The 21,654-nt window shown below is 37.8% G+C and overlaps 1 protein-coding gene across 4 annotated transcripts in view; it reads right to left on the bottom strand.

The window, feature by feature from the left end:
* The window catches only part of PARG (poly(ADP-ribose) glycohydrolase), a 166,880-nt gene that overhangs the window by 40,269 nt on the left and 104,957 nt on the right, over nt 1-21,654 (bottom strand). For all 4 annotated transcript variants that reach the window (XR_004959961.1, XM_036264636.1, XM_036264638.1 and 1 more), the window contains exon 13: nt 16,194-16,341. Coding sequence is in view for 3 of the 4 variants with exons in the window: in XM_036264636.1 (XP_036120529.1) it covers nt 16,194-16,341 (148 nt within the window). In the remaining variant the exon portion in view is untranslated. The remainder of the gene's footprint in view (nt 1-16,193; nt 16,342-21,654) is intronic.

Genomic DNA, 21,654 nt, shown 5'->3' with positions numbered 1-21,654 from the left:
TAAAACTGACTTCAAGTAAAAAAGTACTATGAAAGATAAAGCGGAACATTTCATAATGATAAAAGGATTAATTCATCAGAAAGATATAACAATTATCTTTTATTTTGGTTTAACATTTAAAAAATCAATTAATAAAATTCATCATGTTAACAGATTAAAGACCTACATAATCATATCAAAAGTTGCGGAAAACAAAATTCAACACCCATTGATTGATTAAAATTCAGCAAAACCAAGACTAAAAAGGAACTTCTTCAATCTAATTAAAGATCATTACATAAAACCGTACAACTAATTTCATAATCAATGGTGAAGATATTCTGCCTAAGATCTATTAAAAAACAAAATTCTGGTCCTGGCTCGTCTGGCTCAGCAGTTAGAGCATCAGCCAGTAGACCAGAGAGTCCTAGGTTCAGTTCCCGCGAGGGGCACGTACCTCAGCTGTTGTTTTCCCCAGCCCCGGTTGCAGTTGTGTGGGTGCCAACCACTCGATGTGTCTCTCACATTGATGTTTCTCTCTCTCTCTTCCTCCCTCTCTCCCTCCAGCTCTATTTGAAGATAAATGCAAAAAATGTCCTCAGATGAGGATAAAAACAAAAACAAAATTCTGACCAACTGGTGTGACCAACACTCAGTGGATTGAGCGTTGTCCCATGGACTGAGAGGTCCCAGTTTGATTCCTGGTCAGGGCATATGCCCAGGTTGCAGGGTTCGATCCCTAGTAGGGGGCGTGCAGGAGGCAGCTGATGGATGTTTCTCTCTCACATTGACGTTTCTACCTTTCTCTCCCTTCCTCTCTTAAAAAAAAAAAAGAAAAAAAATTTAGCTGAGTAAATATTAAGGATCTTATTGGCTTCATTTAATGATTCATAATTCAGGCAGCATCCTATCTAGCAAGATACAAAGGAGCTCCAAAGAGTTATACAAAATGAAAGACTTTTATAGGAAGAAGAGAACAGGACAAGGATGTTATAAAAGCAAAGAGCAGATTTTTCAAGCAAGATCACCATTATGGGAAGGCAGAGGTCTATCAGGCAGATTATCTCACAAATGCTAACACAGTAATTCCAGATTGACTGGTTTAAAATTCCACTCCTGGGGGAGGCAAAAACTAAGTTAGGTATTAAGTCTTAGTTTAGTGATGTGGGCTTAACACAAGTGCCTATTTTGAGCTTGTTGTCTCTTTTTTAACAAATCAAGGTAAGGATCACCACTACTATAGTGAAGGTGCTAGCTACTGCAAATAGGAAAGAAAAGAAATACAGGTATAAAGAAAATAAAAAGCCCTGGCCAGTTTGGTTCAGTGGTTAGAGCATCGGCCTACGGTCCAGAGAGACCGTAGCGGGTTCGGTTCCCGCTAAGGGCGCATACCTCGGTTGCAGTTTGGCCCCCGCCCTGGTTGGTCGTGGTTGGTCGTGTGGGTGGCAGCCACTCGATGTGTCCCTTTCACATCGATGTTTCTCTCTCTCTCTCTCTTCCTCTCTCTCCCTCCCACTCTATCTGAACAAAAAAATGGAAAAATGTCCTCGGGTGAGGATAAAAAAAAAAAAAATAAGTAAGACTGCAGGTATTTGCAGATGTCATGATTGTTTATGTAGTAAATCCTAAAGAATCACTAAGAAAGAAAAAGAGGTGGTTTGGGAAGAAAGGAAGAGGGGGGGGGGGAAGAAAAGCTCATAAGTAAATGAAGGAAAATAAAACTTTTTAAAACCCATAACTGATAGACATGGACAACAAAGCTGGGGACAGAGTAGGGAGGGGAAAATGGGGTGGAAGATTTCAATGGGGAAAAAAAGAGAAACATCTGTAACAAAAATAAATTAATGAAAAAAAACATTAACAATAGCATCAAAAACCATAAAATACTTAGTAAATGTAACAAAAGGTGTAAAAGACACCATCGGAAAAAAGTAAAAAAGATCTAAATGGATGAAAAGATAAGATTATCTATGCTCAGGGGTTTCATAATGTCAATTTTCCTCAGATCTATGATAATCCCAGCAGACTTGTTTTAAATAGTAACTGAGAAAGTGATTCTAAAATTTATATGGAGATGCAAATAACTTAGAATCACCAAAACATTCTTGAAAGAACAAAATTGGAGGATTCAACACTTACAGTAGACCCTTAAACAATGCAGGGGTTAGGGTGCCGAACACTGAACAGTCACAAATCTGTGTATAACTTTTGACTCTTCAAAACTTATGTTGTTTCCTAGTATCCATGAGAAACTGGTCCCCCCTCAACCATGCAGATAAAAAAAAAATTCACAGATGCTCAAGTTCCCTACATAACATGGCGCAGATCGATGTATACCGTCATCCTTCGCCATGATCAGACTCCCGTCAAGGAGAGAAAACAGTACAGATATTACTGTACATTAATGCATATAAGTGGACCCATACAGTTCAAATCTGTGTTGTTCAAGGGTCAACTGTACTTGGCCGTCATCTAAGGAAAGACCAATGGATCAATGAAACAATATAGAATTAATAGGTAAATCTGCACCTGTACAATCAATTGACTTAATGTTGCTGGAACGAGTAGATTTTCATAGGAAAGAAAACATAACATAAACTTCGATTGCTATCTCACATTATGAATAAAAATTACATTGAGATAGATAACAAACATAAACATAAAACTTAAGAACTCTAGAAGAAAACATAGGAAAATGGCTTTATGACATTGGGGTAGGTAAAGATTTCCTAGACAGGATAAGTAAAACAGCAACCTCAATAAACTTAAAAAAAACAAAAACAAAAACCTAGATTAGATTAATATTAAATCACCATTAGGAAAATGCTTAGGCAAGACTGGAGGAAAAATATTCAGAAAACAAATACCTGACAAAGATTTGTGTTCAGAATTTTTGAAGAACTCCTATTAATTAATAAAAAGAACCCAATCTCAAAAACTGGGATAAAGACTTGAACATAAACTTCATAGCAGAAGATAAACAATTGGCTAATACCTACACGAAATACTGCTCAACATCACTAGGAAATCACAGAAGCATATATTATAACTATAGTGAGAGATCACTACATACCCCACAGAATGGCTAAAATAAAAAAGAATGACATTAAATGCTCACAAGGATAGAGAACAAGCAGAATTCTAATATATTGCTACCAGAACACAAAAGAGACAACAATTTTGAAAAATGGTTTGGCTATTTCTTTTTTTTTTTAATCCTCACCAGAGGATATTTTTCCATTTATCTTCAGATAGAGTGGGAGGGAAAGAGGGAGAAAGAGAAATATCAATGTGAGAGAGACACATTGATTGGCTGCCTCCCATATGACCCTGACCAGGGTCAGGAACCAGACCACAACTGAGGTACGTGCCCTTGACCGGAATCAAACCCACGACTCTTTGGTCTGCAGGCGGATGCTCCAACCACTGAGCCAAACTGGCCAGGGTGGCAATTTCTTATAAAATACATTCCTTAGAAACTGAAAATGCATGTCCACAAAAACTATGTACTGTTAGCTCTTAACTTCCATATTACTGCCCCAAACCTCTCATTCCAAGAAACCAAAACCTATCACTCTTATTGTTTAACCTTTCCCTAAGCCTCTCATTCCAGAAAACCAAAACCCATCACTCCAGTCAGGCGGAACGGAATGATGGAACCCCCCAAAGCCACCCAAAACTGCAAACGGTCACTCGACAAGAAAAACAAGTTTCAGAAGACCCCAGCCCCCCGACTAATCAAGAACTCGGGAGACCCCAGGCCCGACCAATCAAAGACGACCACATCTCCTCGGTTGAACGACCACCTCCCCAGCCCTAAATTTAAAAATCCCTAGTCTGTACAAGCCGGTTGCTACTCTCTCCTTAGACGTAGTCCGGCAGGCTAATTCCCAATAAACCTGCACTTCCGGAGACCCTGCACCGCCTCCTCCCGCCTCATTCTTACATGTACAATAATGTTCATAGCACCTTTATTAATAATAGTCTCATATTGGCCAGGGTTCAGCTAGAGGAAGAGAACCCGTAGGAGATACATATTAAAAGATTTATTGCAAGGAACTGGCTTATACAGTTGTTGGGGCTGACTAGGCAAATGGTAAGGACAAGCTCGCACTCTTGGGCACAGCTGCGGTTCACAGAAGGGATCTCTCCCGCAGGCACGTTTCAGTGCTGCTCTCGAGGCCTTTCAACGGACTGAGCCAGACCCAACTGATTATCTAGGATAACCTCCATTATTCAAAGCCAACTGATTACAGACTTTAATTACATCTATAAAATATCTTTACAACACCTGGATTAGTGTTGGACTGAAACTGGGGGCTATAGCCTAGCTAAGTTGACATATAAAAAAGAACATCGTAAGCCTAAAAGTGAAAACAATACAAATGTCCATCAGTAGGAAATTAGCAAGTGGTATAATCAAATATTACTTAGTAATAAAAAGGAACAAACCAGCCCGGCTGGTATGGCTCAATGGTTGAGCGTCGACCCATGCACTGGGAGATTGATGGTTCAATTCCCAGTCAGGGCACATGCCCAGGTTGGGGGCCCAATCCCCAGTGGGGGGCATGCAGGAGGTGGCCAATCGATGTTTCTCTCTCTCTCCCTCTGCCTTCCTCTCTAAAAATCAAAAAGAAAAAAATTTTTTTTTAAAGGAACCATTGATACTCAGAAACATAGATGAATCTCATATATATTATGCTGAGCAAAAGAAGTGAGGCACAGAAGAGTACGCACTATGTAAACTTATTTACGTGAAATTCTAAAAAGACAAAACAAATTTAAGAAAAAACAATATTTTTGATTGATTCTGGGGCTGGCCTGGATATTAACCAGAAAAGGGCCCAAGGGAATTTTGTGGGGTGATAGACATGTTGCCCTATGTCTTGACAGGGCTGTGGGATTACAATGGTATATCTCTTTGCCAAAATTCACCAAATTATATACTTAACATTGTGTTCTTTGGTGTATGTAAATTTTATCTTGGAAGGAAGAAAGGAGGGAAGGGAGAGAGAAAAGGAGGGAGGAAGGAGAGGGAAGAGGGAAACAAACTATACAAAAATACTGAACTCCACTTAACAGGTTTGCCTTTTGCAGTGACATGGTTTAGGTTTGAAACCATCTTTTATGTATTCTAGGTTTAAGCAAATAAAAAAATAGAGAACACTAGGAACCACATTTTTCACTATTGGGGAAGTGAGTTCCAAATATGGAAAAGAGAATGCGGAGAATGTATGATCCAATGTGAATGGGAATGGAAGATGTGTTTGTGTGTATGTATGCCTACATGTGTGTAACATGTATGACCTACTCGTCTGATGAGAGGGCACATATACAATGACACACTTAGTAGCAACTAAGCACACTGAGTATTCAAATCTTGATTTCTAAAAACTAAGTAAAATCCAGGACTCTTTGGAGAAATGGCTGATTCCAGAGCTGAAACAGGGAAAATACAGGATGAGCTTAGAACACCTTTTTGTGTCAAAAAAGAAGGAAGTGCATTAAAGAATGATGGCACATTCAAAGGACAGTAGCTAATTTGAAGGGGCTCTAACTGACCAAATCTGGGACAATTTAGCATCAAAACAGATGATAGTAATAGATTATAGCCCACTGAATAAAATAAGAATCCATATGTCTATACAAATATTTATAAACAAATATATATAAAAAAAGAAAGGAAAAAATGTTCTTTACAGTAGTGTACCAACTACTAAGTGTAGAAGGAAATGATGAAATTAAATAAATTATCAAGTGCTGCTAAAATTAGTGGGTAAAAGTTTGATGATGGAATATTTAGTTTCAAAGTAAGTAAAGTACATAATTACATATTCATTACAAAGACAAAGAGTAACTTGACAGTGGAGGAACCTAGCAGATCTTAACCAAGTCGTGACACCGAGTATCACAAATACTGGGACAAACTGCTACTACTCTCCTCAAAATAAACACTGAGTAGGACACATCACTTCAGACAGATTCCTACAAAAATGAATAAATTAAATCCAGTTATGAAGAAAACATTGGGCCAACCCAAAATAAGGAATATTCTACCAAGTAATTGGCTTATATACTTAAAAAATATCAAGGTGAACAAACACAAGGAAAGGGTGAGAAACTGTCCCAGTTTAAAGGATTCATGACAACCACATATTCTAGGTGTGACTCTGGACTGGATTACAGACTGGGAATAAAAAGCTACAAAGAATATAATTAGGATACTTGACAAAATTAAAAATACATGTATTGACTAGAAAGTACCGAATACTACTTTATCAATGTTAAATTTTTAAATTTTGATAAATGTACTCTATTGACAAAGGAAAATGTCCTATTTCTCAAAAAAAAAAAATACAACAAAATATTTGGAGTAAAAGGGCACATCTCCAATGTACTCTCAGTTCAGAAAATAAAGAATAATAAAACAGATGGGGCAGAAATGTAAACTAGTGAATATGGGTGAAGATTATATGGAAATTCCTTATATTCTTGCAACTTTTCTACAAATCTGAAATTTCTCATATACACACAAATATAAAAATATATATACAATTTAAATAAATATTAAATAAAGCTATGAAAAATACTATATTTTCATATACGATTAAAATGTTCTGTAATAAAACTTAAAAGATTAAAACTCAATACTACAGTTTCTAATCTATTAGCACACTGCTTCATAAAAATAATTTTTCAAAAATTGAAAATAATTTATACCCAATTCCTATAAATTCATCTAGAATTTTGGGTAAGGTACTCAGCTACAAATCAAGAAAATAACTACAAAATGCATGTTTCTGTGTGAGCCTTCCTTGACGTTGCACATAGATTTGGTTGTTCCTTCTCTGTGCTCCACAGTACTCAGCATAACGCACCAGTAAAGCATACTGACTTATTATCATAGTAACAAAACATATTAAATGGAAATCTGAAAATCAATTATATTTCTATAAAGTAGCAATGAACAATCAGACTGAGATTTGAAAAATACACTTATAGTAACAACAAAAAATATAAAATATTTATAGATAAATCTGAAAATATGTTAAAGTATACAATGAAAAGTATAAAATATTACTGAGCGAAATTAAGGACCTAAACATACAGAGAAATAGCTCACCATTTGTCAAAAGACTAAATATTATTAAAATGTCAATTCTCCCCAAATGAATCTATAGATTCAAAGCACTTAAGTAAAATTCCAGCAAGCTTTTTTGTAGCGACTGACAAACTGATTCTAAAATTCCCCCAAATACCTCTGAAGAAGACCAAGTTGGAGGGCTCACACTGACTGACTTCAGAATTATTATAAAACCACAGCAATCAGCCCTGGCTGGTATGGTTCAGTTGGTTGGAGCATCGTCCTGTGCACTGAAGGGTTGAGGGTTTGATTCCTGGTCAGGTACAGACCCAGGTTCCGGGTTTGATCCCCAGTACCGGCTCGTACAGGAAACAACCAGTCGGCACTTCTCTCTCACATTGATGTTTCTCGCTTTTTCTCTTCCCCCTTCCCCCTCTCTTTCTCTCTCTCCCTCTAAAATCAATGAAAACATATAGGGTGAGGATTAAAACAAAACACTACAGTAATCAAAACAGAAAAAATAAAATAAAAAAGAACAAGTAGCCCTGGCCAGTTTGGCTCAGCAGTGGTTAGAGCATCGGCCCGCAGACCAAAGAGTCACAAGTTCAATTCCAGTCAAGGGCACCTACCTCAGTTGCAGTTCATCCCCGGCCCTGGTTGGGGTCATGCAGGAGGCAACCAGTCAGTGTGTCCCTCTCACATCAATGTTTCTCTCTCTCTCCCTCCCTCCCACTCTATCTGAAGATAAATAGAAAAATGTCCAGGGGTGAGGATTAAAAAAAAAAGAACAAGTAAACTAAACTTCAAAACTTCAAAATTGGAAACTTCTGATCTTTAAAAATCACTGTTAAGATAATAAAAAGACATGCCATATATATTTGATAAAGGAGATGTATCCAATATATATATATAGTACTTCCAAAACTCAACAATAAAAAAAAACAATTAAAATATGAACAAAAGGTGATTTCATGTGTATAATTATATGTTCAAACTTATCTAACTTTACATTTTAAAATATACAGTTTATTATATGTCAATTATACCTCAATAAAGCAGTTTAAAAGTATAATCTAACTCCCTCACTAGACTGTCATCTTCTTGAGGATAGGGATGATAAATTATTAACATCTGTGTCTACATTAGTATCTTGTAATGCAAGAATATAGAAGCAGATGATTTAGTACTTGCCACAGAAACATGATAATTAACAAGCCAAACAGGAAAAATATTGTATTAACTGAGGTTAAAATATTGAATACAGAAATACAAAATCAAAAGTACTATATAACTGACACATTAAAAATTCACATGTACAAAGAGAGTATGGCAGGGTAAAAAGAACATCACCTGAGATTAGGAGATATGAGGAACACAAAGTGAATCCTTCAGTGACCAAATGTCATTAGATTTCACTTTGTCATGTAAAAATCAGGTTTTTTAATAATTCTTATCTTGTTTACCTAATAGGATTGCTTGGAAAATCAAATGAGTTTAAAATCCTTCAAAACCATGAAGGAGTTAGTATAGATATCATTAGACTTAACTTTGTAAGAGGGTAGAGAAATCAAAGATATGTGATTCCAAGTACATGGATTTCAAAGCAACCTGGTCTACTGGTCTGAGTGGGAGTACAGACAGCAGGAATAGTTGCATTCTTTTCCAGTTTCTGCCCTGCAATGGCTGTGACTCATTTGTCCTGTGTACATATATAACACACAAAAAGTCTACTCTGATCTTTTAACAAATACCTGTTCTTTCTTTCTTTTGAGAAGTGTTTGAAGAATACAAATATCAATTACATTTCTATTTCAAGTTAGAATGATTTCAGTCTTCTTTCCTAAGACAAACAAGGTTAGATTTATTTCCTTCAGTTATGGGAAATTAAAAAAATCACATACAGATGCTTCTGCTCTAAACAAATTAAATCCTGGGTTTTCTAAGTAGACATCTTTCAAAATTATGTCAACTATTCTGAAAAACTAATACTCTTAACTTGTTTTAAAATCAAATTTATTGATAAACTATGATGAAAATACAAAAGTAAAAAGTGATAACAGCAAAGAAGAGTCATAAGACTGAATGACCTTTATGACAGCTCTACCTTCACTTAGGTAAATAACTAGAAGAAATCCACTAAAATATTTTTTAACAGTTCATGACATCTTTTTTTTTTTTTTTTCGCCACCCCGCCCCCTCCATGACATCTTTATGTGTTTTCAGATTTAGCATTAAGAAACATTCTTTTTTTCTCTTACTAGAGAAAACATTTGTGATGAATATAGTAAAAATATTTGGAGATTAACAATATTCTACTTAACAATGGGTTGTGCCCTTAGAAAGAAAGGTTATATGAAAGCGACTTACCCTGATTTTATTAGTATCATTCATATAGTGGTAATTATGTGGCAGATAAAATAATATATATTTTTTTTTTTTGTGGGAGGAAGAGAGAGAGAGAAACATTGACGCGAGAGAGATACATCGAGTGGTTGCCACCCACATGACCTCAACCAGGGCCAGGGACAAACCGCAACCAAGTTAGGTGCCCTTGGCAGGAACTGAACCCGGGACTCTCTGGTCCACAGGCTGATGCTCCAACTGCTGAGCCAAACTGGCCAGGGCAGATAAAACAATCTTGCCTCATATGTCCATGGTTAACAAAAATGCATCTGGATCTTTCCCAATGAGCTGGTGTCATTTAGTTAGCAATGGCGCTGTTTTGTAGCAAGGGGCACCTCTAGTGTTGTTAGTCTATGAAAAGAACCAGTACTATATGCAGTGGTGTCCACTTTTGTACTTTCTATCAGTTCTGCTGACACTCACAAAAGATATAAGGACCTGTGATGTCTGGGAAGATTTGATTCATTAGAGTGAAGGTTTTATGCTAAACGTACAAATATTCTGTTCAGTAAGTTTCACATCTAGCATCTTTATATGCTCACCACACAGAAATAATGAAACAATCTCCTAGAAGCACTGTAACACTCTCTGGTATTGAAGCTAGTAGCTGCTGGTTGTTGTAGAGAGGGAAACATTAGAGAGGGAAAAAAGAAAATAAAAGATTGGAGTTTTAATTCTTTCCCTCTATACTTACTGAAAGATTTTAACTCATGGCTGGCTACCCCAGGGATCAAAGAAAATAGAGAGATAACACTGTATGGCTAAAAGTATTTGCCTGTTTGCATGACCTGTTTCATATTCATTAAACATCTGATACCAACCAGATGCCCCACAATAATGATAAATTTAATTTATTTCCAATTTTTCAAACTCTTCTACAGATTCAGGCAGCACAGTCACAGCCATTAGCTAGTCACAGCCACTGAGCCTAGATGAATCACTGAAGGAATGGAATTGATCAGGCAGATAGATTGCAATGCACGTTAAGAGTCTCCTAAGAAGGGAGATGGCAGAAATCCAACATCAAATAGATGATGAAATGGCCATTTCCATTAAGGGAACATCACATCACAGATATTAATTAGGAGGCTCTATAATAGAGCTAAGAGGATGTGGGGAAAAAATGCTGAGTTAAAAGTCACCCCAGATGTCCTTAGCCCGAAGCAATTACAGATATGAAGGTGAGTCATGGATCTGCAATTTTCCATTCATTTCACAAAGCCTGTAGGTAAGTTAGAGACCAGACATAGCTCCAGAGTGATGGAGTTTTTCAGAATGGGAACAAACTATCTTTTTTGTTTGTTTATTTAATTGATTTGAGAGAGAGGGGAACAAGGAGAGAAGGGGGAGGAGGAAAGAAAGAGAGAGAGAGAGAACACCAATGTAAGAAACATTCATTGGTTGCCTCCTGTCCGTGCCCGCATGAGCCCCAATCTGGGATGGAACTCACAACCTGGGATGGAACCTGCAACCTGGGCATGTGTCCTGACCTGGAACCGAACCCACCACCTTCTGTACAGGGCAATGCTCCAAAGAAGCCACAATGGCCAGTGTTGGGGACAAATTATCTTTAAAAAAAGAAAAAAAAAACTCTACTGTTTTCCTTTTACAGGGAAAATGCATCCTTTATTTACAGCAACATTAATGGCAGATGGTGAGAGACCTACTACTTTCCTAATATAAGAGAAATTAAAAAAATGAAACAAACTAGCTTTGAGTTTAAATGCCCAGCACTCTACCAACATTTTAAATTTCAAATATGTACAGCTGATCCTTGAACAACATGGGGGTTAGGGGTACCAACCCTCCCGCACAGTAGATAATCCACGTATAACTCTTGACTACCCAAAAATGTAATTACTAATAGTCTACTATTTACTGGAAATAAACAGTTGATTATTAATAAACATATTTTGTATGCTATATACTGTATTTTACAATAAAGTAAGCTAGAGAAAACATGTTAAGAAAATCATAAGGAAGAGAAAACACATTTACAGTACTGAACTGTATTTATTTATACTGTAAGTTTACATTGTCTATTTACAAAATGAATAATCTGTTAGTACCTATATCATATTGTCTTATATAATACAAAATATTGTAGATGTTATGTATTACTAACACTAGACATAAAAACTGAAAAGGTAGTATGAAAAAGTATAAAGATTCATGCATTGATAACAAAGAAACAGCAATATGGTTGTTTTATGGTAGCGTAGTGTAACTGATACAATTGTTTCATGGTAGTAAGTAAGGAAAGATCAAACAATTTTTGATATATTTATTTTTTAAAATCCATGTATAAGTGGACCCATGTAGTTCAAATCTGTACTGTTCAAGGATCAACTATAGATTCATCTAAAAAACTGATGGACCCTGGTCGGTTTGGCTCAGCGGTTGGAGCGTCGGCCTCCGGTACAGAGAGACCCGGGTTCGGTTCCCGCTAAGGGCACGTGCCTCGGTTGCAGTTTGTCCCCGGCCCTGGTTGGTCGTGCGGGTGGCAGCCACTCGATGTGTCCCTTCACATCGATGTTTCTCTCTCTCTCTCTTCCTCTCTCTCCCTCCCGCTCTATCTGAACAAAAAATGGAAAAATGTCCTCGGGTGAGGATAAAAAATAAAAATTAAAAAATTAAAAAAAAAAAATAAAAAACTGATGGAGACCTGGCTGGTTTGGCTCAGCGGTTAGAGCGTTGGCCTGTAGACCAGAGTCCCGGGTTCGGTTCCCACTAAGGGCACGTACCTTGGTTGCAGTTTGTCCCCAGCCCCAGTTGGGGTTCTGTGGGTGGCAACCAGTTGATGTGTCTCACATTGATGTTTCTCCCCCTACACCACTCTATCTGAAGATAAATACAAAAAAATATCCTTGGATGAGGATAAAAAAAATTTTTTTTTAATTGATGGAATATTTTTTCCTAAGTCTTCAGTTCAAGTCTAGCTTATTTGCTTAAAATTAAAATTATTTTAAAGCATTATTTGATACACCTAAACGCTGGAGACAGTCACATTCCAAACCTCCAGAGCTCTATAAAACAGTATAAGATCAATGAAGTATTTATTTGCCCAGTAATGGATTTATGACAGTTTTTTGTTCTGTAATTCCTTGTACTCTCTTCTCCCCTCATACCTTCCAACTGCATTCTTTGTATCTGCATACATAATAAACAACAAATAAATATAGCTAAATCAATATGTGAGCGAAGACAACACTGAGAATAAAAGGGTTTTATCTTTCCATTTCATTACAATTTGGATCACAACCTCCATCCAAGATGAAACTCTTTTGCCAAGGTTCCATTCTTAATTTCCTACAGAAACTCAGACAATTAACAGTTGTTATTTTTTGCCTTACCACACCAAATCAGCAGACTTACAATGATATTATAAAAAATAACACAGGAAATCTCAATGACGTGAAATAACTTGTTGAAAGCCTTTTAACCAACAAGTACTTATAAAAGATAAGAATATATCAGAGTAAAAATGATGGCATACAAAACCTCTGAAAATTCTCTCCTCCATAATTTTTACACTGGTAAAAATTGTGAGGATCAACACTTTCTGAACTGTAGGAGTTAATGAAAGGCTTGAAGCAGTCCAAGTTTATTAAAAAAAAAAATTGGCTAAATCTTGGTAGAAAGAGTGAGTTTTGTCGTGTTTTTATCTTGCCCTCCCACTCTCCCAAGCTCTTTGGTAACCTTAAAACCAAGAGCCTATAATCACAGTGAAAACCAGCAGCCTGGGAGCCACCAGAGGTGGTAGGAGAGGGTTGAAGCTCCTTCAAAGCCCCATTCTCAGAGAATTATCGTATGATAATTTTGGTGGCTCCCTGGAAGACCTCACTTACAAGACTATCTTTATTTAACCTGAATTAAAGCTTACCCAATAGGAAAAGCCTAATCTCCAGGGATGTTTGTTAAAAACAATTATAAGCAATTACTTATCACTGTGGCTGCTTGAAGCAGTAAATAATAGTTGGGGCAAACAACAGGCTAACTAAAAAGTTTCAAAGAAAAAGCTGAGAAATGAGACAGATATCTATAAGGGGCTTTGAAAAGTTCTAAGTATCCCCAGGAATGTAAAAGGCTACACGCATGCCCATGTAGGCTATACACATGCTCAGGAAAATAACTGATAAGGTCCTAAGATCTCTCTGTCTGACCCTGGGGCTCTGGGCAAGCAGGAATTGAAGTGTCAAGTACAAGCAGGAAATGTCAACTGCCTGGTGGAGTGATAGTGAGACCCAACAGCACAAAGAGCCCTTCAGCAAAGACTGAGAGACTTATTGGTTCTAGGTGCTTAAGGAACTCTCTGTCCGATCATTAGCTGACCATTAATCTAACCTCAGTGGTCTAATCTAATCTAAGCTGAGACTTCAGTGGCCATACACAAAAAAGAATACAATCTTTACAGAATTAGTTTAGAAAAGTAAAACAATACCAAACAGCAACAAAGACACACTCTGATTTCAAGAGTTTTTTTAAAATGTTTAAAATATCCAGTTTTCAACAAAAAGTTGAGACATGCAAAAATGAAAAAGTAGGATACATACTCAGAAAGAAAGAAATCAGCCCTGGCCGGTGTGGCTCAGCGGTTAGAGCATCCGCCTGCGGTCCGAAGAGACCCGGGTTCGGTTCCCGCTAAAGGCATGTACCTTGGTTGCAGTTTGTCCCCGGCCCTGGTTGGTCATGCGGGTGGCAGCCACTCGATGTGTCCCTTTCACATCGCTGTTTCCCTCTCTCTCTTCCTCTCTCTCCCTCCCACTCTGTCTGTACAAAAAATGGAAAAATGTCCTCGGGTGGGGATTAAAAAAAAAAAAAGAAAGAAAGAAATCAGTATAGTAACTGTCTCCAAGGAACCCAGATGTTGGACTTACTACACAAAAGCTTTAAATCAGCTATTTTAAGTATGTTCAAAGAAATAAAAAAATACATGTCTACAGAACTAAATAAAAGCATGAGAATAATGTCTCATAAATACAGACTCTCAACAAAAAAATAGAAATTAATTTTTTTTAAAAAGAACCAAACAAATTCTCGAGTTGAAAAGTTCAATAACTAAAATAAAATGTTCACTGGAGGGATTCAAAAGCAGATTAGAGCAAGCAGAAGAAAGAATTAATGCACTTTCAGTAATCCAGTCTGAGGAACAGAAAAAATAAAGAAAAAGGAAAAATGAACAGAGCTTCAGAGACCAATGGGACACCATCAAATGTACCAACATATGCATAATGGGAGTCCCAGAGGAGAGGAGAAAGGGGCAGAAGAAAGAATATTTGAAGAAATAATGACCAAAATTTTACCAAATTTATCTAAATATTCAAGAAGCTCAATAAACTTCAAATAGGATAAGCAACTATATCCATATCTAAACACGTCATAATCAAGCTATGGAAAGACAAAGACAAAGAATCTTGAAAGCAAAACAAAACATTCTCCTGAAGGCTGTCTACAAATGTTTGTGAGGTTTCAAAATGAGACCTCAGAGTCTTAGTTCTGTCATATACCTCTTTGGAGGTGTATCAGTTGAGTATACATTTAATATAACTCATAAGGGGTGGTTTTTCTGCCACTGTAATCTTTGAGACTATCAATCAACCAAATTCTCCAACGCAGTTGAACGGTAGTCTCCCACACTAATCTCAAAGCAGCAACAGATTTAAAAAGGAAGTAACAAATCCTCTTTTGCAGAAAGAAAAAGATATCATCAATTTATGAGTGATTATAGTTTTTATGTAAGAATGTGCTTTTAGGTACTTGAATAAAAGGCTTAACTTATCTAAGGTGATTGATTAAGAGTTTCTTAAGAGCTATTAACTTTTGTACCTCACTCACACAACACAATGATATCTCAATCCAAAAAAACTTAAAGAAAAAAGATTAAATCTCTATAACAGACATGAAGTATACATTTGACTGTATTTCCCTCTCTTTTTTATTAACTTAAATCAAGGATAGGTACTAAGATAGTCACTTTTTCTCTTAGTATTAGAAATTAGGGTAACCATAAGGTTACTCATTTATTTATCTTCTTTAAAGCTCGTTGGTGTACTGACTCTTTCCAAATACTGTAACAGTGCTTGTTGCATTTATATAACAGTGTCATCATACTGAAGTATAACAAATCACTTTGGAAAAATTATGGAATAATAATAATAGAATACATGCTCAAAGTCCTATCATTTTCTTCTTTTTAGGGGATTTATATTATAAAAATTCAAACTGGAGGACAACTGTTGCTCAGAGAATGATGCCGAGAAAACAAAAAAGGGAAGGATAAAATGTCATACCCAAGATTAGAAAAATAAAACTAGAAGTGGCCTTTGAAACACAAGTTTGAACAGTACAGTGCCACTTATATGTAGATTTTTTTCCCCAAGAAATACCTGTACTGTTTTTGATTCCCATTTGCGAGTCTGCAGATGCAGAGGGCCAACTCTATGCATTGATCTATATACCATTTTTATAGGGGACTTGAGTATCCTCAGATTTTGGTATCCGCAGGGGAACCCATACCAAGGTACAACTTAAGTTTTGGGGGAGTAAAAATTATACATGAATTTTCAACTGCATAACAATTTTAAAACACCAAGTATAAATTAATGAATAACAATATTGGGACTAATGCCCACACAGAGAAAAGCTTATCTGGGTAGCCTCTGGTCTTCATGACAGATATTCATAAATGGGGAAAACGACCCCTTTGTTCAGATTTCCCAAAACTAACCTGTGATGATAAGACATTCATTGTGATCCAGCACCTCAGTAAAGAGCCGTGAAACAATCAACTCAGGGTTGATTAAGAAGCGAATTTCTTCTTGCACAAGTCCTGCACTGGTTACACCACCTCCAACAAAACGGTTTGCAAAATCCACCTATTTGGGAAAATGTGGCATATTAAATGATGATCTAAAATACCTACATATATGATCAAATAAGTATGCTACCTCTAAGCTCTAATCTTGCTTTCCTTTCCCATATAAATTAATTTCCAAATTAGTAATCTTTTCAGGGAAAATAGACTGTGGTTGACTATACTCCTTCCTCTCACTGCAGTTAACATCTCTGCATATTTCTTAGGATCCCAAAACCTCAGAAGGAACCTGCAAAATAAAGCTTTTAGGCAAAAGACTCCATATAATTATATGGATTTTTGTTTATAAACCCTTTTTGTGCTCCAAGGGACACAAAACAAGAAAGGTTTTATCTGGAAAGATTCAAGATCATTTCCCCATCATTCACTACTCAATTTCCATTTATGTATTTCATAGACTTTAATATAACTATACCTTTCTTATATAATGTGGCAATCAAACACTTGTTCTTAAAGAACTGTAAAGTTTAGTAATTGACCTTTTTTGGGTAACGTTTTCTTCTGTGGAAGAATACAGGGATGGAAATTTTATCTTAAACTCCATCTTAAACCCCCACCTACATAAATATTACAAAATATGTTTTTAAAAATATACCTGAGGAAAATGAAGACAAAACCTAGTTTAACAATAAAGATTCAACTAAATATTTCCAATTTAGTTTAAAACTGTACATAAGCTTTCTATGAAATACTAAGATTGGATCCCCAAACTTCTATTAAGAATGATGAGTTACACAATTATGAAGAGAAAGCAAACTCAATTTGCCATCATTATTTATTTGTCTTAAACTTATTAAGCACTCCAAAGTGTCCAACGCTATGCTAGGAATTATGGGGAAATACATAAAAAAATAGTTTCCAACTTTGCCTTAGATTATTTTATTTGAGCAGTGATATTACACACATGTATACAACTATGTACATACATAACCATACATACATGCAAAAAACCCACAGAATTTAGCAAGTAATGTAATAGAGATATATATACAGTGTAGAAAAACCACATTCCTGTATCTCTCTAACTCAGTGGTTCTCAACCTTCCTAATGCCACGGCCCTTTAATACAGTTCCTCATGTTGTATGTGGACGTATCTGCACGTGGGAAGACCCGCCTGGAGACAGATAGAGGAGCGGTGTCTCGGTTCCTAAGACCATCGGAAAACACATATTTCCAGTGGTCTTAGGAGACCCCTATCAAAGGGGTCTCGACCCACAGGTTGAGAACCGCTGCTCTAACTTCACACTGCTACCAAACTCACAACACTTCTGACATCAAATGTGTGGGTTTCGACATAAAGCAATTCTGCAACACCACTTAGGTATCCTATAATTCAATTCAGTTCTGACACTATCTACCTGGAGTTAGCATCAGATTCCAAAAGCTAAGGGTTCAATCCCACAAGACTACCCAACTTCAGTTGCCAATTCTAAGTCCCAACTTCTACTTGATTGGTTAGTAGGGGTTTTCTCATGACCCCGTCCTGGGGGTTGATGATTTGCCAGGGTAACTCACAGAGCTCAAGGTAACACTTACATTTACTGATTTCTTTAAAAGGATATAGTAAATGATACAGATGAACAGCAAGATGAAGAGCTACACAGGGCAAGGCATGTGGGAAGGGGCACAGAGTGTCCAGGCAAGTCACTCTCCCAGCACCCCCACATGTTCACCAACCTGGAAGCTCTCTGAATCCCATACTCTTGAGGTTTTTATGGCACTTCAGCACATAGGCATGACTGATCATTAACTCAGTCTCCAGTCCCTTTCCCTTTCTTAGAGGATGGGAGGTCGGGTGGAAAGTTCCAAACTTCTGAGCATGGCTTTGTCTTTCTAGTGACTAGCCCTCATCCCGAAGCTATTCAGCAGCCCAACAAGAGTCACCTCATTGGAACAAAAAACACTCCTTTCACATAGAATATTCCAAGGAATTTAGGAGTTCTATCTCAGGAATTGAAATCAAAGACCACATATTACAATTAGAGATGCCCTCATGCTCTTATCACTTACGTAGTTACCCAGGTTTTAGGAGCTCTATGCCAAAAGCTGGGGCAGACAGATATATATGTTTTCTATTATTTTTACATATATTTTCAAATATAATACTTCTTAAAATTTGTTTGTGTTCGCCTGGCCAATGTGACTCAGTGGTTGAGCGTCAACCCATGCACCAGGAGGTCACTGGTTCGATTCTCGGTCAGGGTTGTGGGCCAAATCCCCAGTGGGGGGCATGCAGGAGGCAGCCAATCAATGTCCTTGCTCATCGATGTTTCTCTCTCTCTCTCCCTCTCCCTTCCTCTCTCTCTAAAATGAATAAAGAAAAAAAATTCTTTTAAAAATATTTGTTGGGCTCTCCGAAAAATGGCAGTGGAGTGAACGGAGCTACACAGACCATCTCCCAGAACCAAACTGGAATTACAACTATAACACAGACAAATCGACGGGAAAAACCAACAGAAAAGCAGCTTGCGAGGACCATACAACGAGGGACACTGACTCCATCCCGGTAGGCTTGCGAAGGAGCGAGACGGGGGCTGGGAGCCCACGGTCAGCAGCTCGGCAGCGGCCTTAGCTGGGAGCAGCCCCTCGGGTCACACTCCCAGGCGGCTCCACAGCACAGAGCCGGGACAGAGGCTGAAACAGCCACAGCCACTCACCTTGGGCTCCGGCAGAGGGAGGGCAGACTGGACTGGAACTGTGTCGGGACACTCGGGGTTTGGAGGGTGCTCAGAGCTTTGGCTGAGTGCTGCCACCCAGGACGGTGGCCACATTGCTCCTTCCCAGGGCTCTGAGGAGAGGCAGCAGCCCCTCCCTCCAAGATCCAACCCCACCCTGTGGGCCATTGAAGTGCTAATTGAGGCTCACTAACAACCAGCATCTGCCCCACCCTCGTGAAAGCCCCTTGGCTGAGCACCAGAGGGAGTTTTTCAATCAACTGACAACCCAAAACTCATCAAGTAACCTAGACTGCTAGCCTCCAGGCAAAAAGCTAGAAGATAACAGTACCTTTCCTGGGCTGGCAACTTTAACCAGTGGTGTTCAACGTGGGTCCTCTCTCGCTCATCTAAACACAGGAGAGGGAGCCACAAACAGCAGAACACCAACACCCACAGGGAGAACTTGACAGGCTCCAAAGCCCACAGTGATAGCCAAAATGGTGAAACACAGAAACAGAAGCCAAATGAAAGAGCAAGAGACCTCCACTGAAGATGAGATCAATGTGGAGCAATTAGGCATGTTAACAGAGCTAGAATTAAGAGCCATGATCTTGAGGAAGCTGAACAGCATAAGTAAGGACATAGAGACACTGAAAATAAGCCAATTGGAAATTAAAATCAAACAAGAAGAGATAAAAAATGACATATCAGAAATGAAAAACACATTGGAAGGTTTAAAAAGCAGAGTGGAGGAAGCTGAGGACCGGATCAGTGAATTAGAAGACAGGGTAGAAAAAAATCAACCAATCGGAAAAACAACAGGAAAAAACTATTAAAAAACAGGAAGACATGCCCTCGCCGGTTTGGCTCAGCAGTTAGAGCATCCGCCTGCAGTCTGGAGAGACCCGGGTTCGGTTCCCGCTAAGGGCATGTACCTTGGTTGCAGTTTGTCCCCGGCCCTGGTTGGTCGTGCGGGTGGCAGCCACTCGATGTGTCCCTTTCACATCGATGTTTCCCTCTCTCTCTCTCTCTTCCTCCCACTCTATCTGTATGAAAAATGTCCTCGGGTGAGGATAAAACAAAAAACAAAAAAAAACCCAGGAAGACAGCTTAAGACAACTATAGGACAACTGGAAACGTAATAATATTCGCATCATAGGAGTCCCCGAAGAAGAAGAAAATGAGCAAGGGTTAGAGAATATATTAAAAAAAATAGTGAGAGAAAACTTCCCTAATTTGGTGAAGGAAGAAGGCATTCAAGTTCAAGAAGCACAGAGAGTTCCAAGTAAGAAGAACCCAAACAGGCCCACACCAAGACACATAGTAATTAAAATGCCACAAATTAAAGACAAAGAGAGAATCCTAAAAGCAGCAAGAGATAAGCAACAGGTTACCTACAAAGGGAACCCCATAAGGCTCTCAGCTGACTTCTCACAAGAAACACTACAGGCCAGAAGAGAATGGCATGAAGTAATCAAAGTCATGGAAAACAAGAATCTGAATCCAAGACTACTCTACCCAGCAAGGCTATCATTCAAAATAGAAGATCAAATAAAGAGCTTCCCAGACAAAAAAAGGCTAAGGGAATACATTAGCACCAAACCAGCACTGCAAGAAATGTTAAAAGGACTGCTGTAATTAGCAGTAGAAATGAAAAGAAAAATAGAACCACACTAAACAAAAATGGCAATAAATAAGTACATATCAATAATCACCTTAAACGTAAATGGATTGAATGCTCCCATAAAAAGACACAGAGTAGCTGATTGGATAAGAAAGCATGACTCATCTATATGTTGTTTACAAGAGACCCACCTCTCAACAAAAGACTCACATAGGTTGAAAGTGAAGGGATGGAAAAAAATTTTCCAAGCAAAAAAAAGCTGGGGTAGCAATTCTCATATCTGATAAAATAGATTTCAAAACGAAGACCATAACTAGAGACAAAGAAGGCCACTATATAATATTGAAAGGATCTATCCAACAGGAAGATATAACCTTGATAAACATATATGCACCCAATATAGGAGCACCAAAATATATTAAAAATCTTCTGGAGGACTTCCAAGGAGAAATCGACAACAATACAATCATAGCAGGGGACTTCAACACCCCACTGACAGAACTGGATAGATCCTCTAGGCAAAAAATTAGCAAGGAAACAGAGACTCTAAATGAAGCACTAGACCAAATGGATTTAATAGATATCTACAGAGAATTACACCCCAAAACTACAGAATACACATTCTTCTCAAGTGCACATGGGACATTCTCAAAGATAGACCACATGACAGGACACAAACTAAATCTCTACAAGTTCAAGAAGATTGAAATCATATCAAGCATCTTCTCAGATCACAATGGCATGAAACTAGAAATCAATTGCAACAAGAACATGCAAAGACATTTCAACACATGGAGGCTAAATAGCATGTTATTAAGCAATGAATGGGTCACCGAGGAGATCAAGGAAGAAATTAAAAACTTCCCGGAAACCAATGAAAATGAACACACAACACAAAATCTATGGGATGCAGCGAAAGCAGTTCTGAGAGGGAAGTTCATAGCACTACAGGCCTACCTCAAAAAACAAGAAAAATTTCTAATTGACTGTTTAACCTCACAACTTAAAGAATTAGAAAGCAAACAAAAAGAA

The sequence above is a fragment of the Molossus molossus genome, unplaced genomic scaffold, assembly GCF_014108415.1.
Source record: "Molossus molossus isolate mMolMol1 unplaced genomic scaffold, mMolMol1.p scaffold_m16_p_17, whole genome shotgun sequence".
Taxonomy (NCBI): domain Eukaryota; kingdom Metazoa; phylum Chordata; class Mammalia; order Chiroptera; family Molossidae; genus Molossus; species Molossus molossus.
Note: the sequence above shows the minus strand (reverse complement) of the source record. Positions and strands in the feature narration are given on the sequence as shown.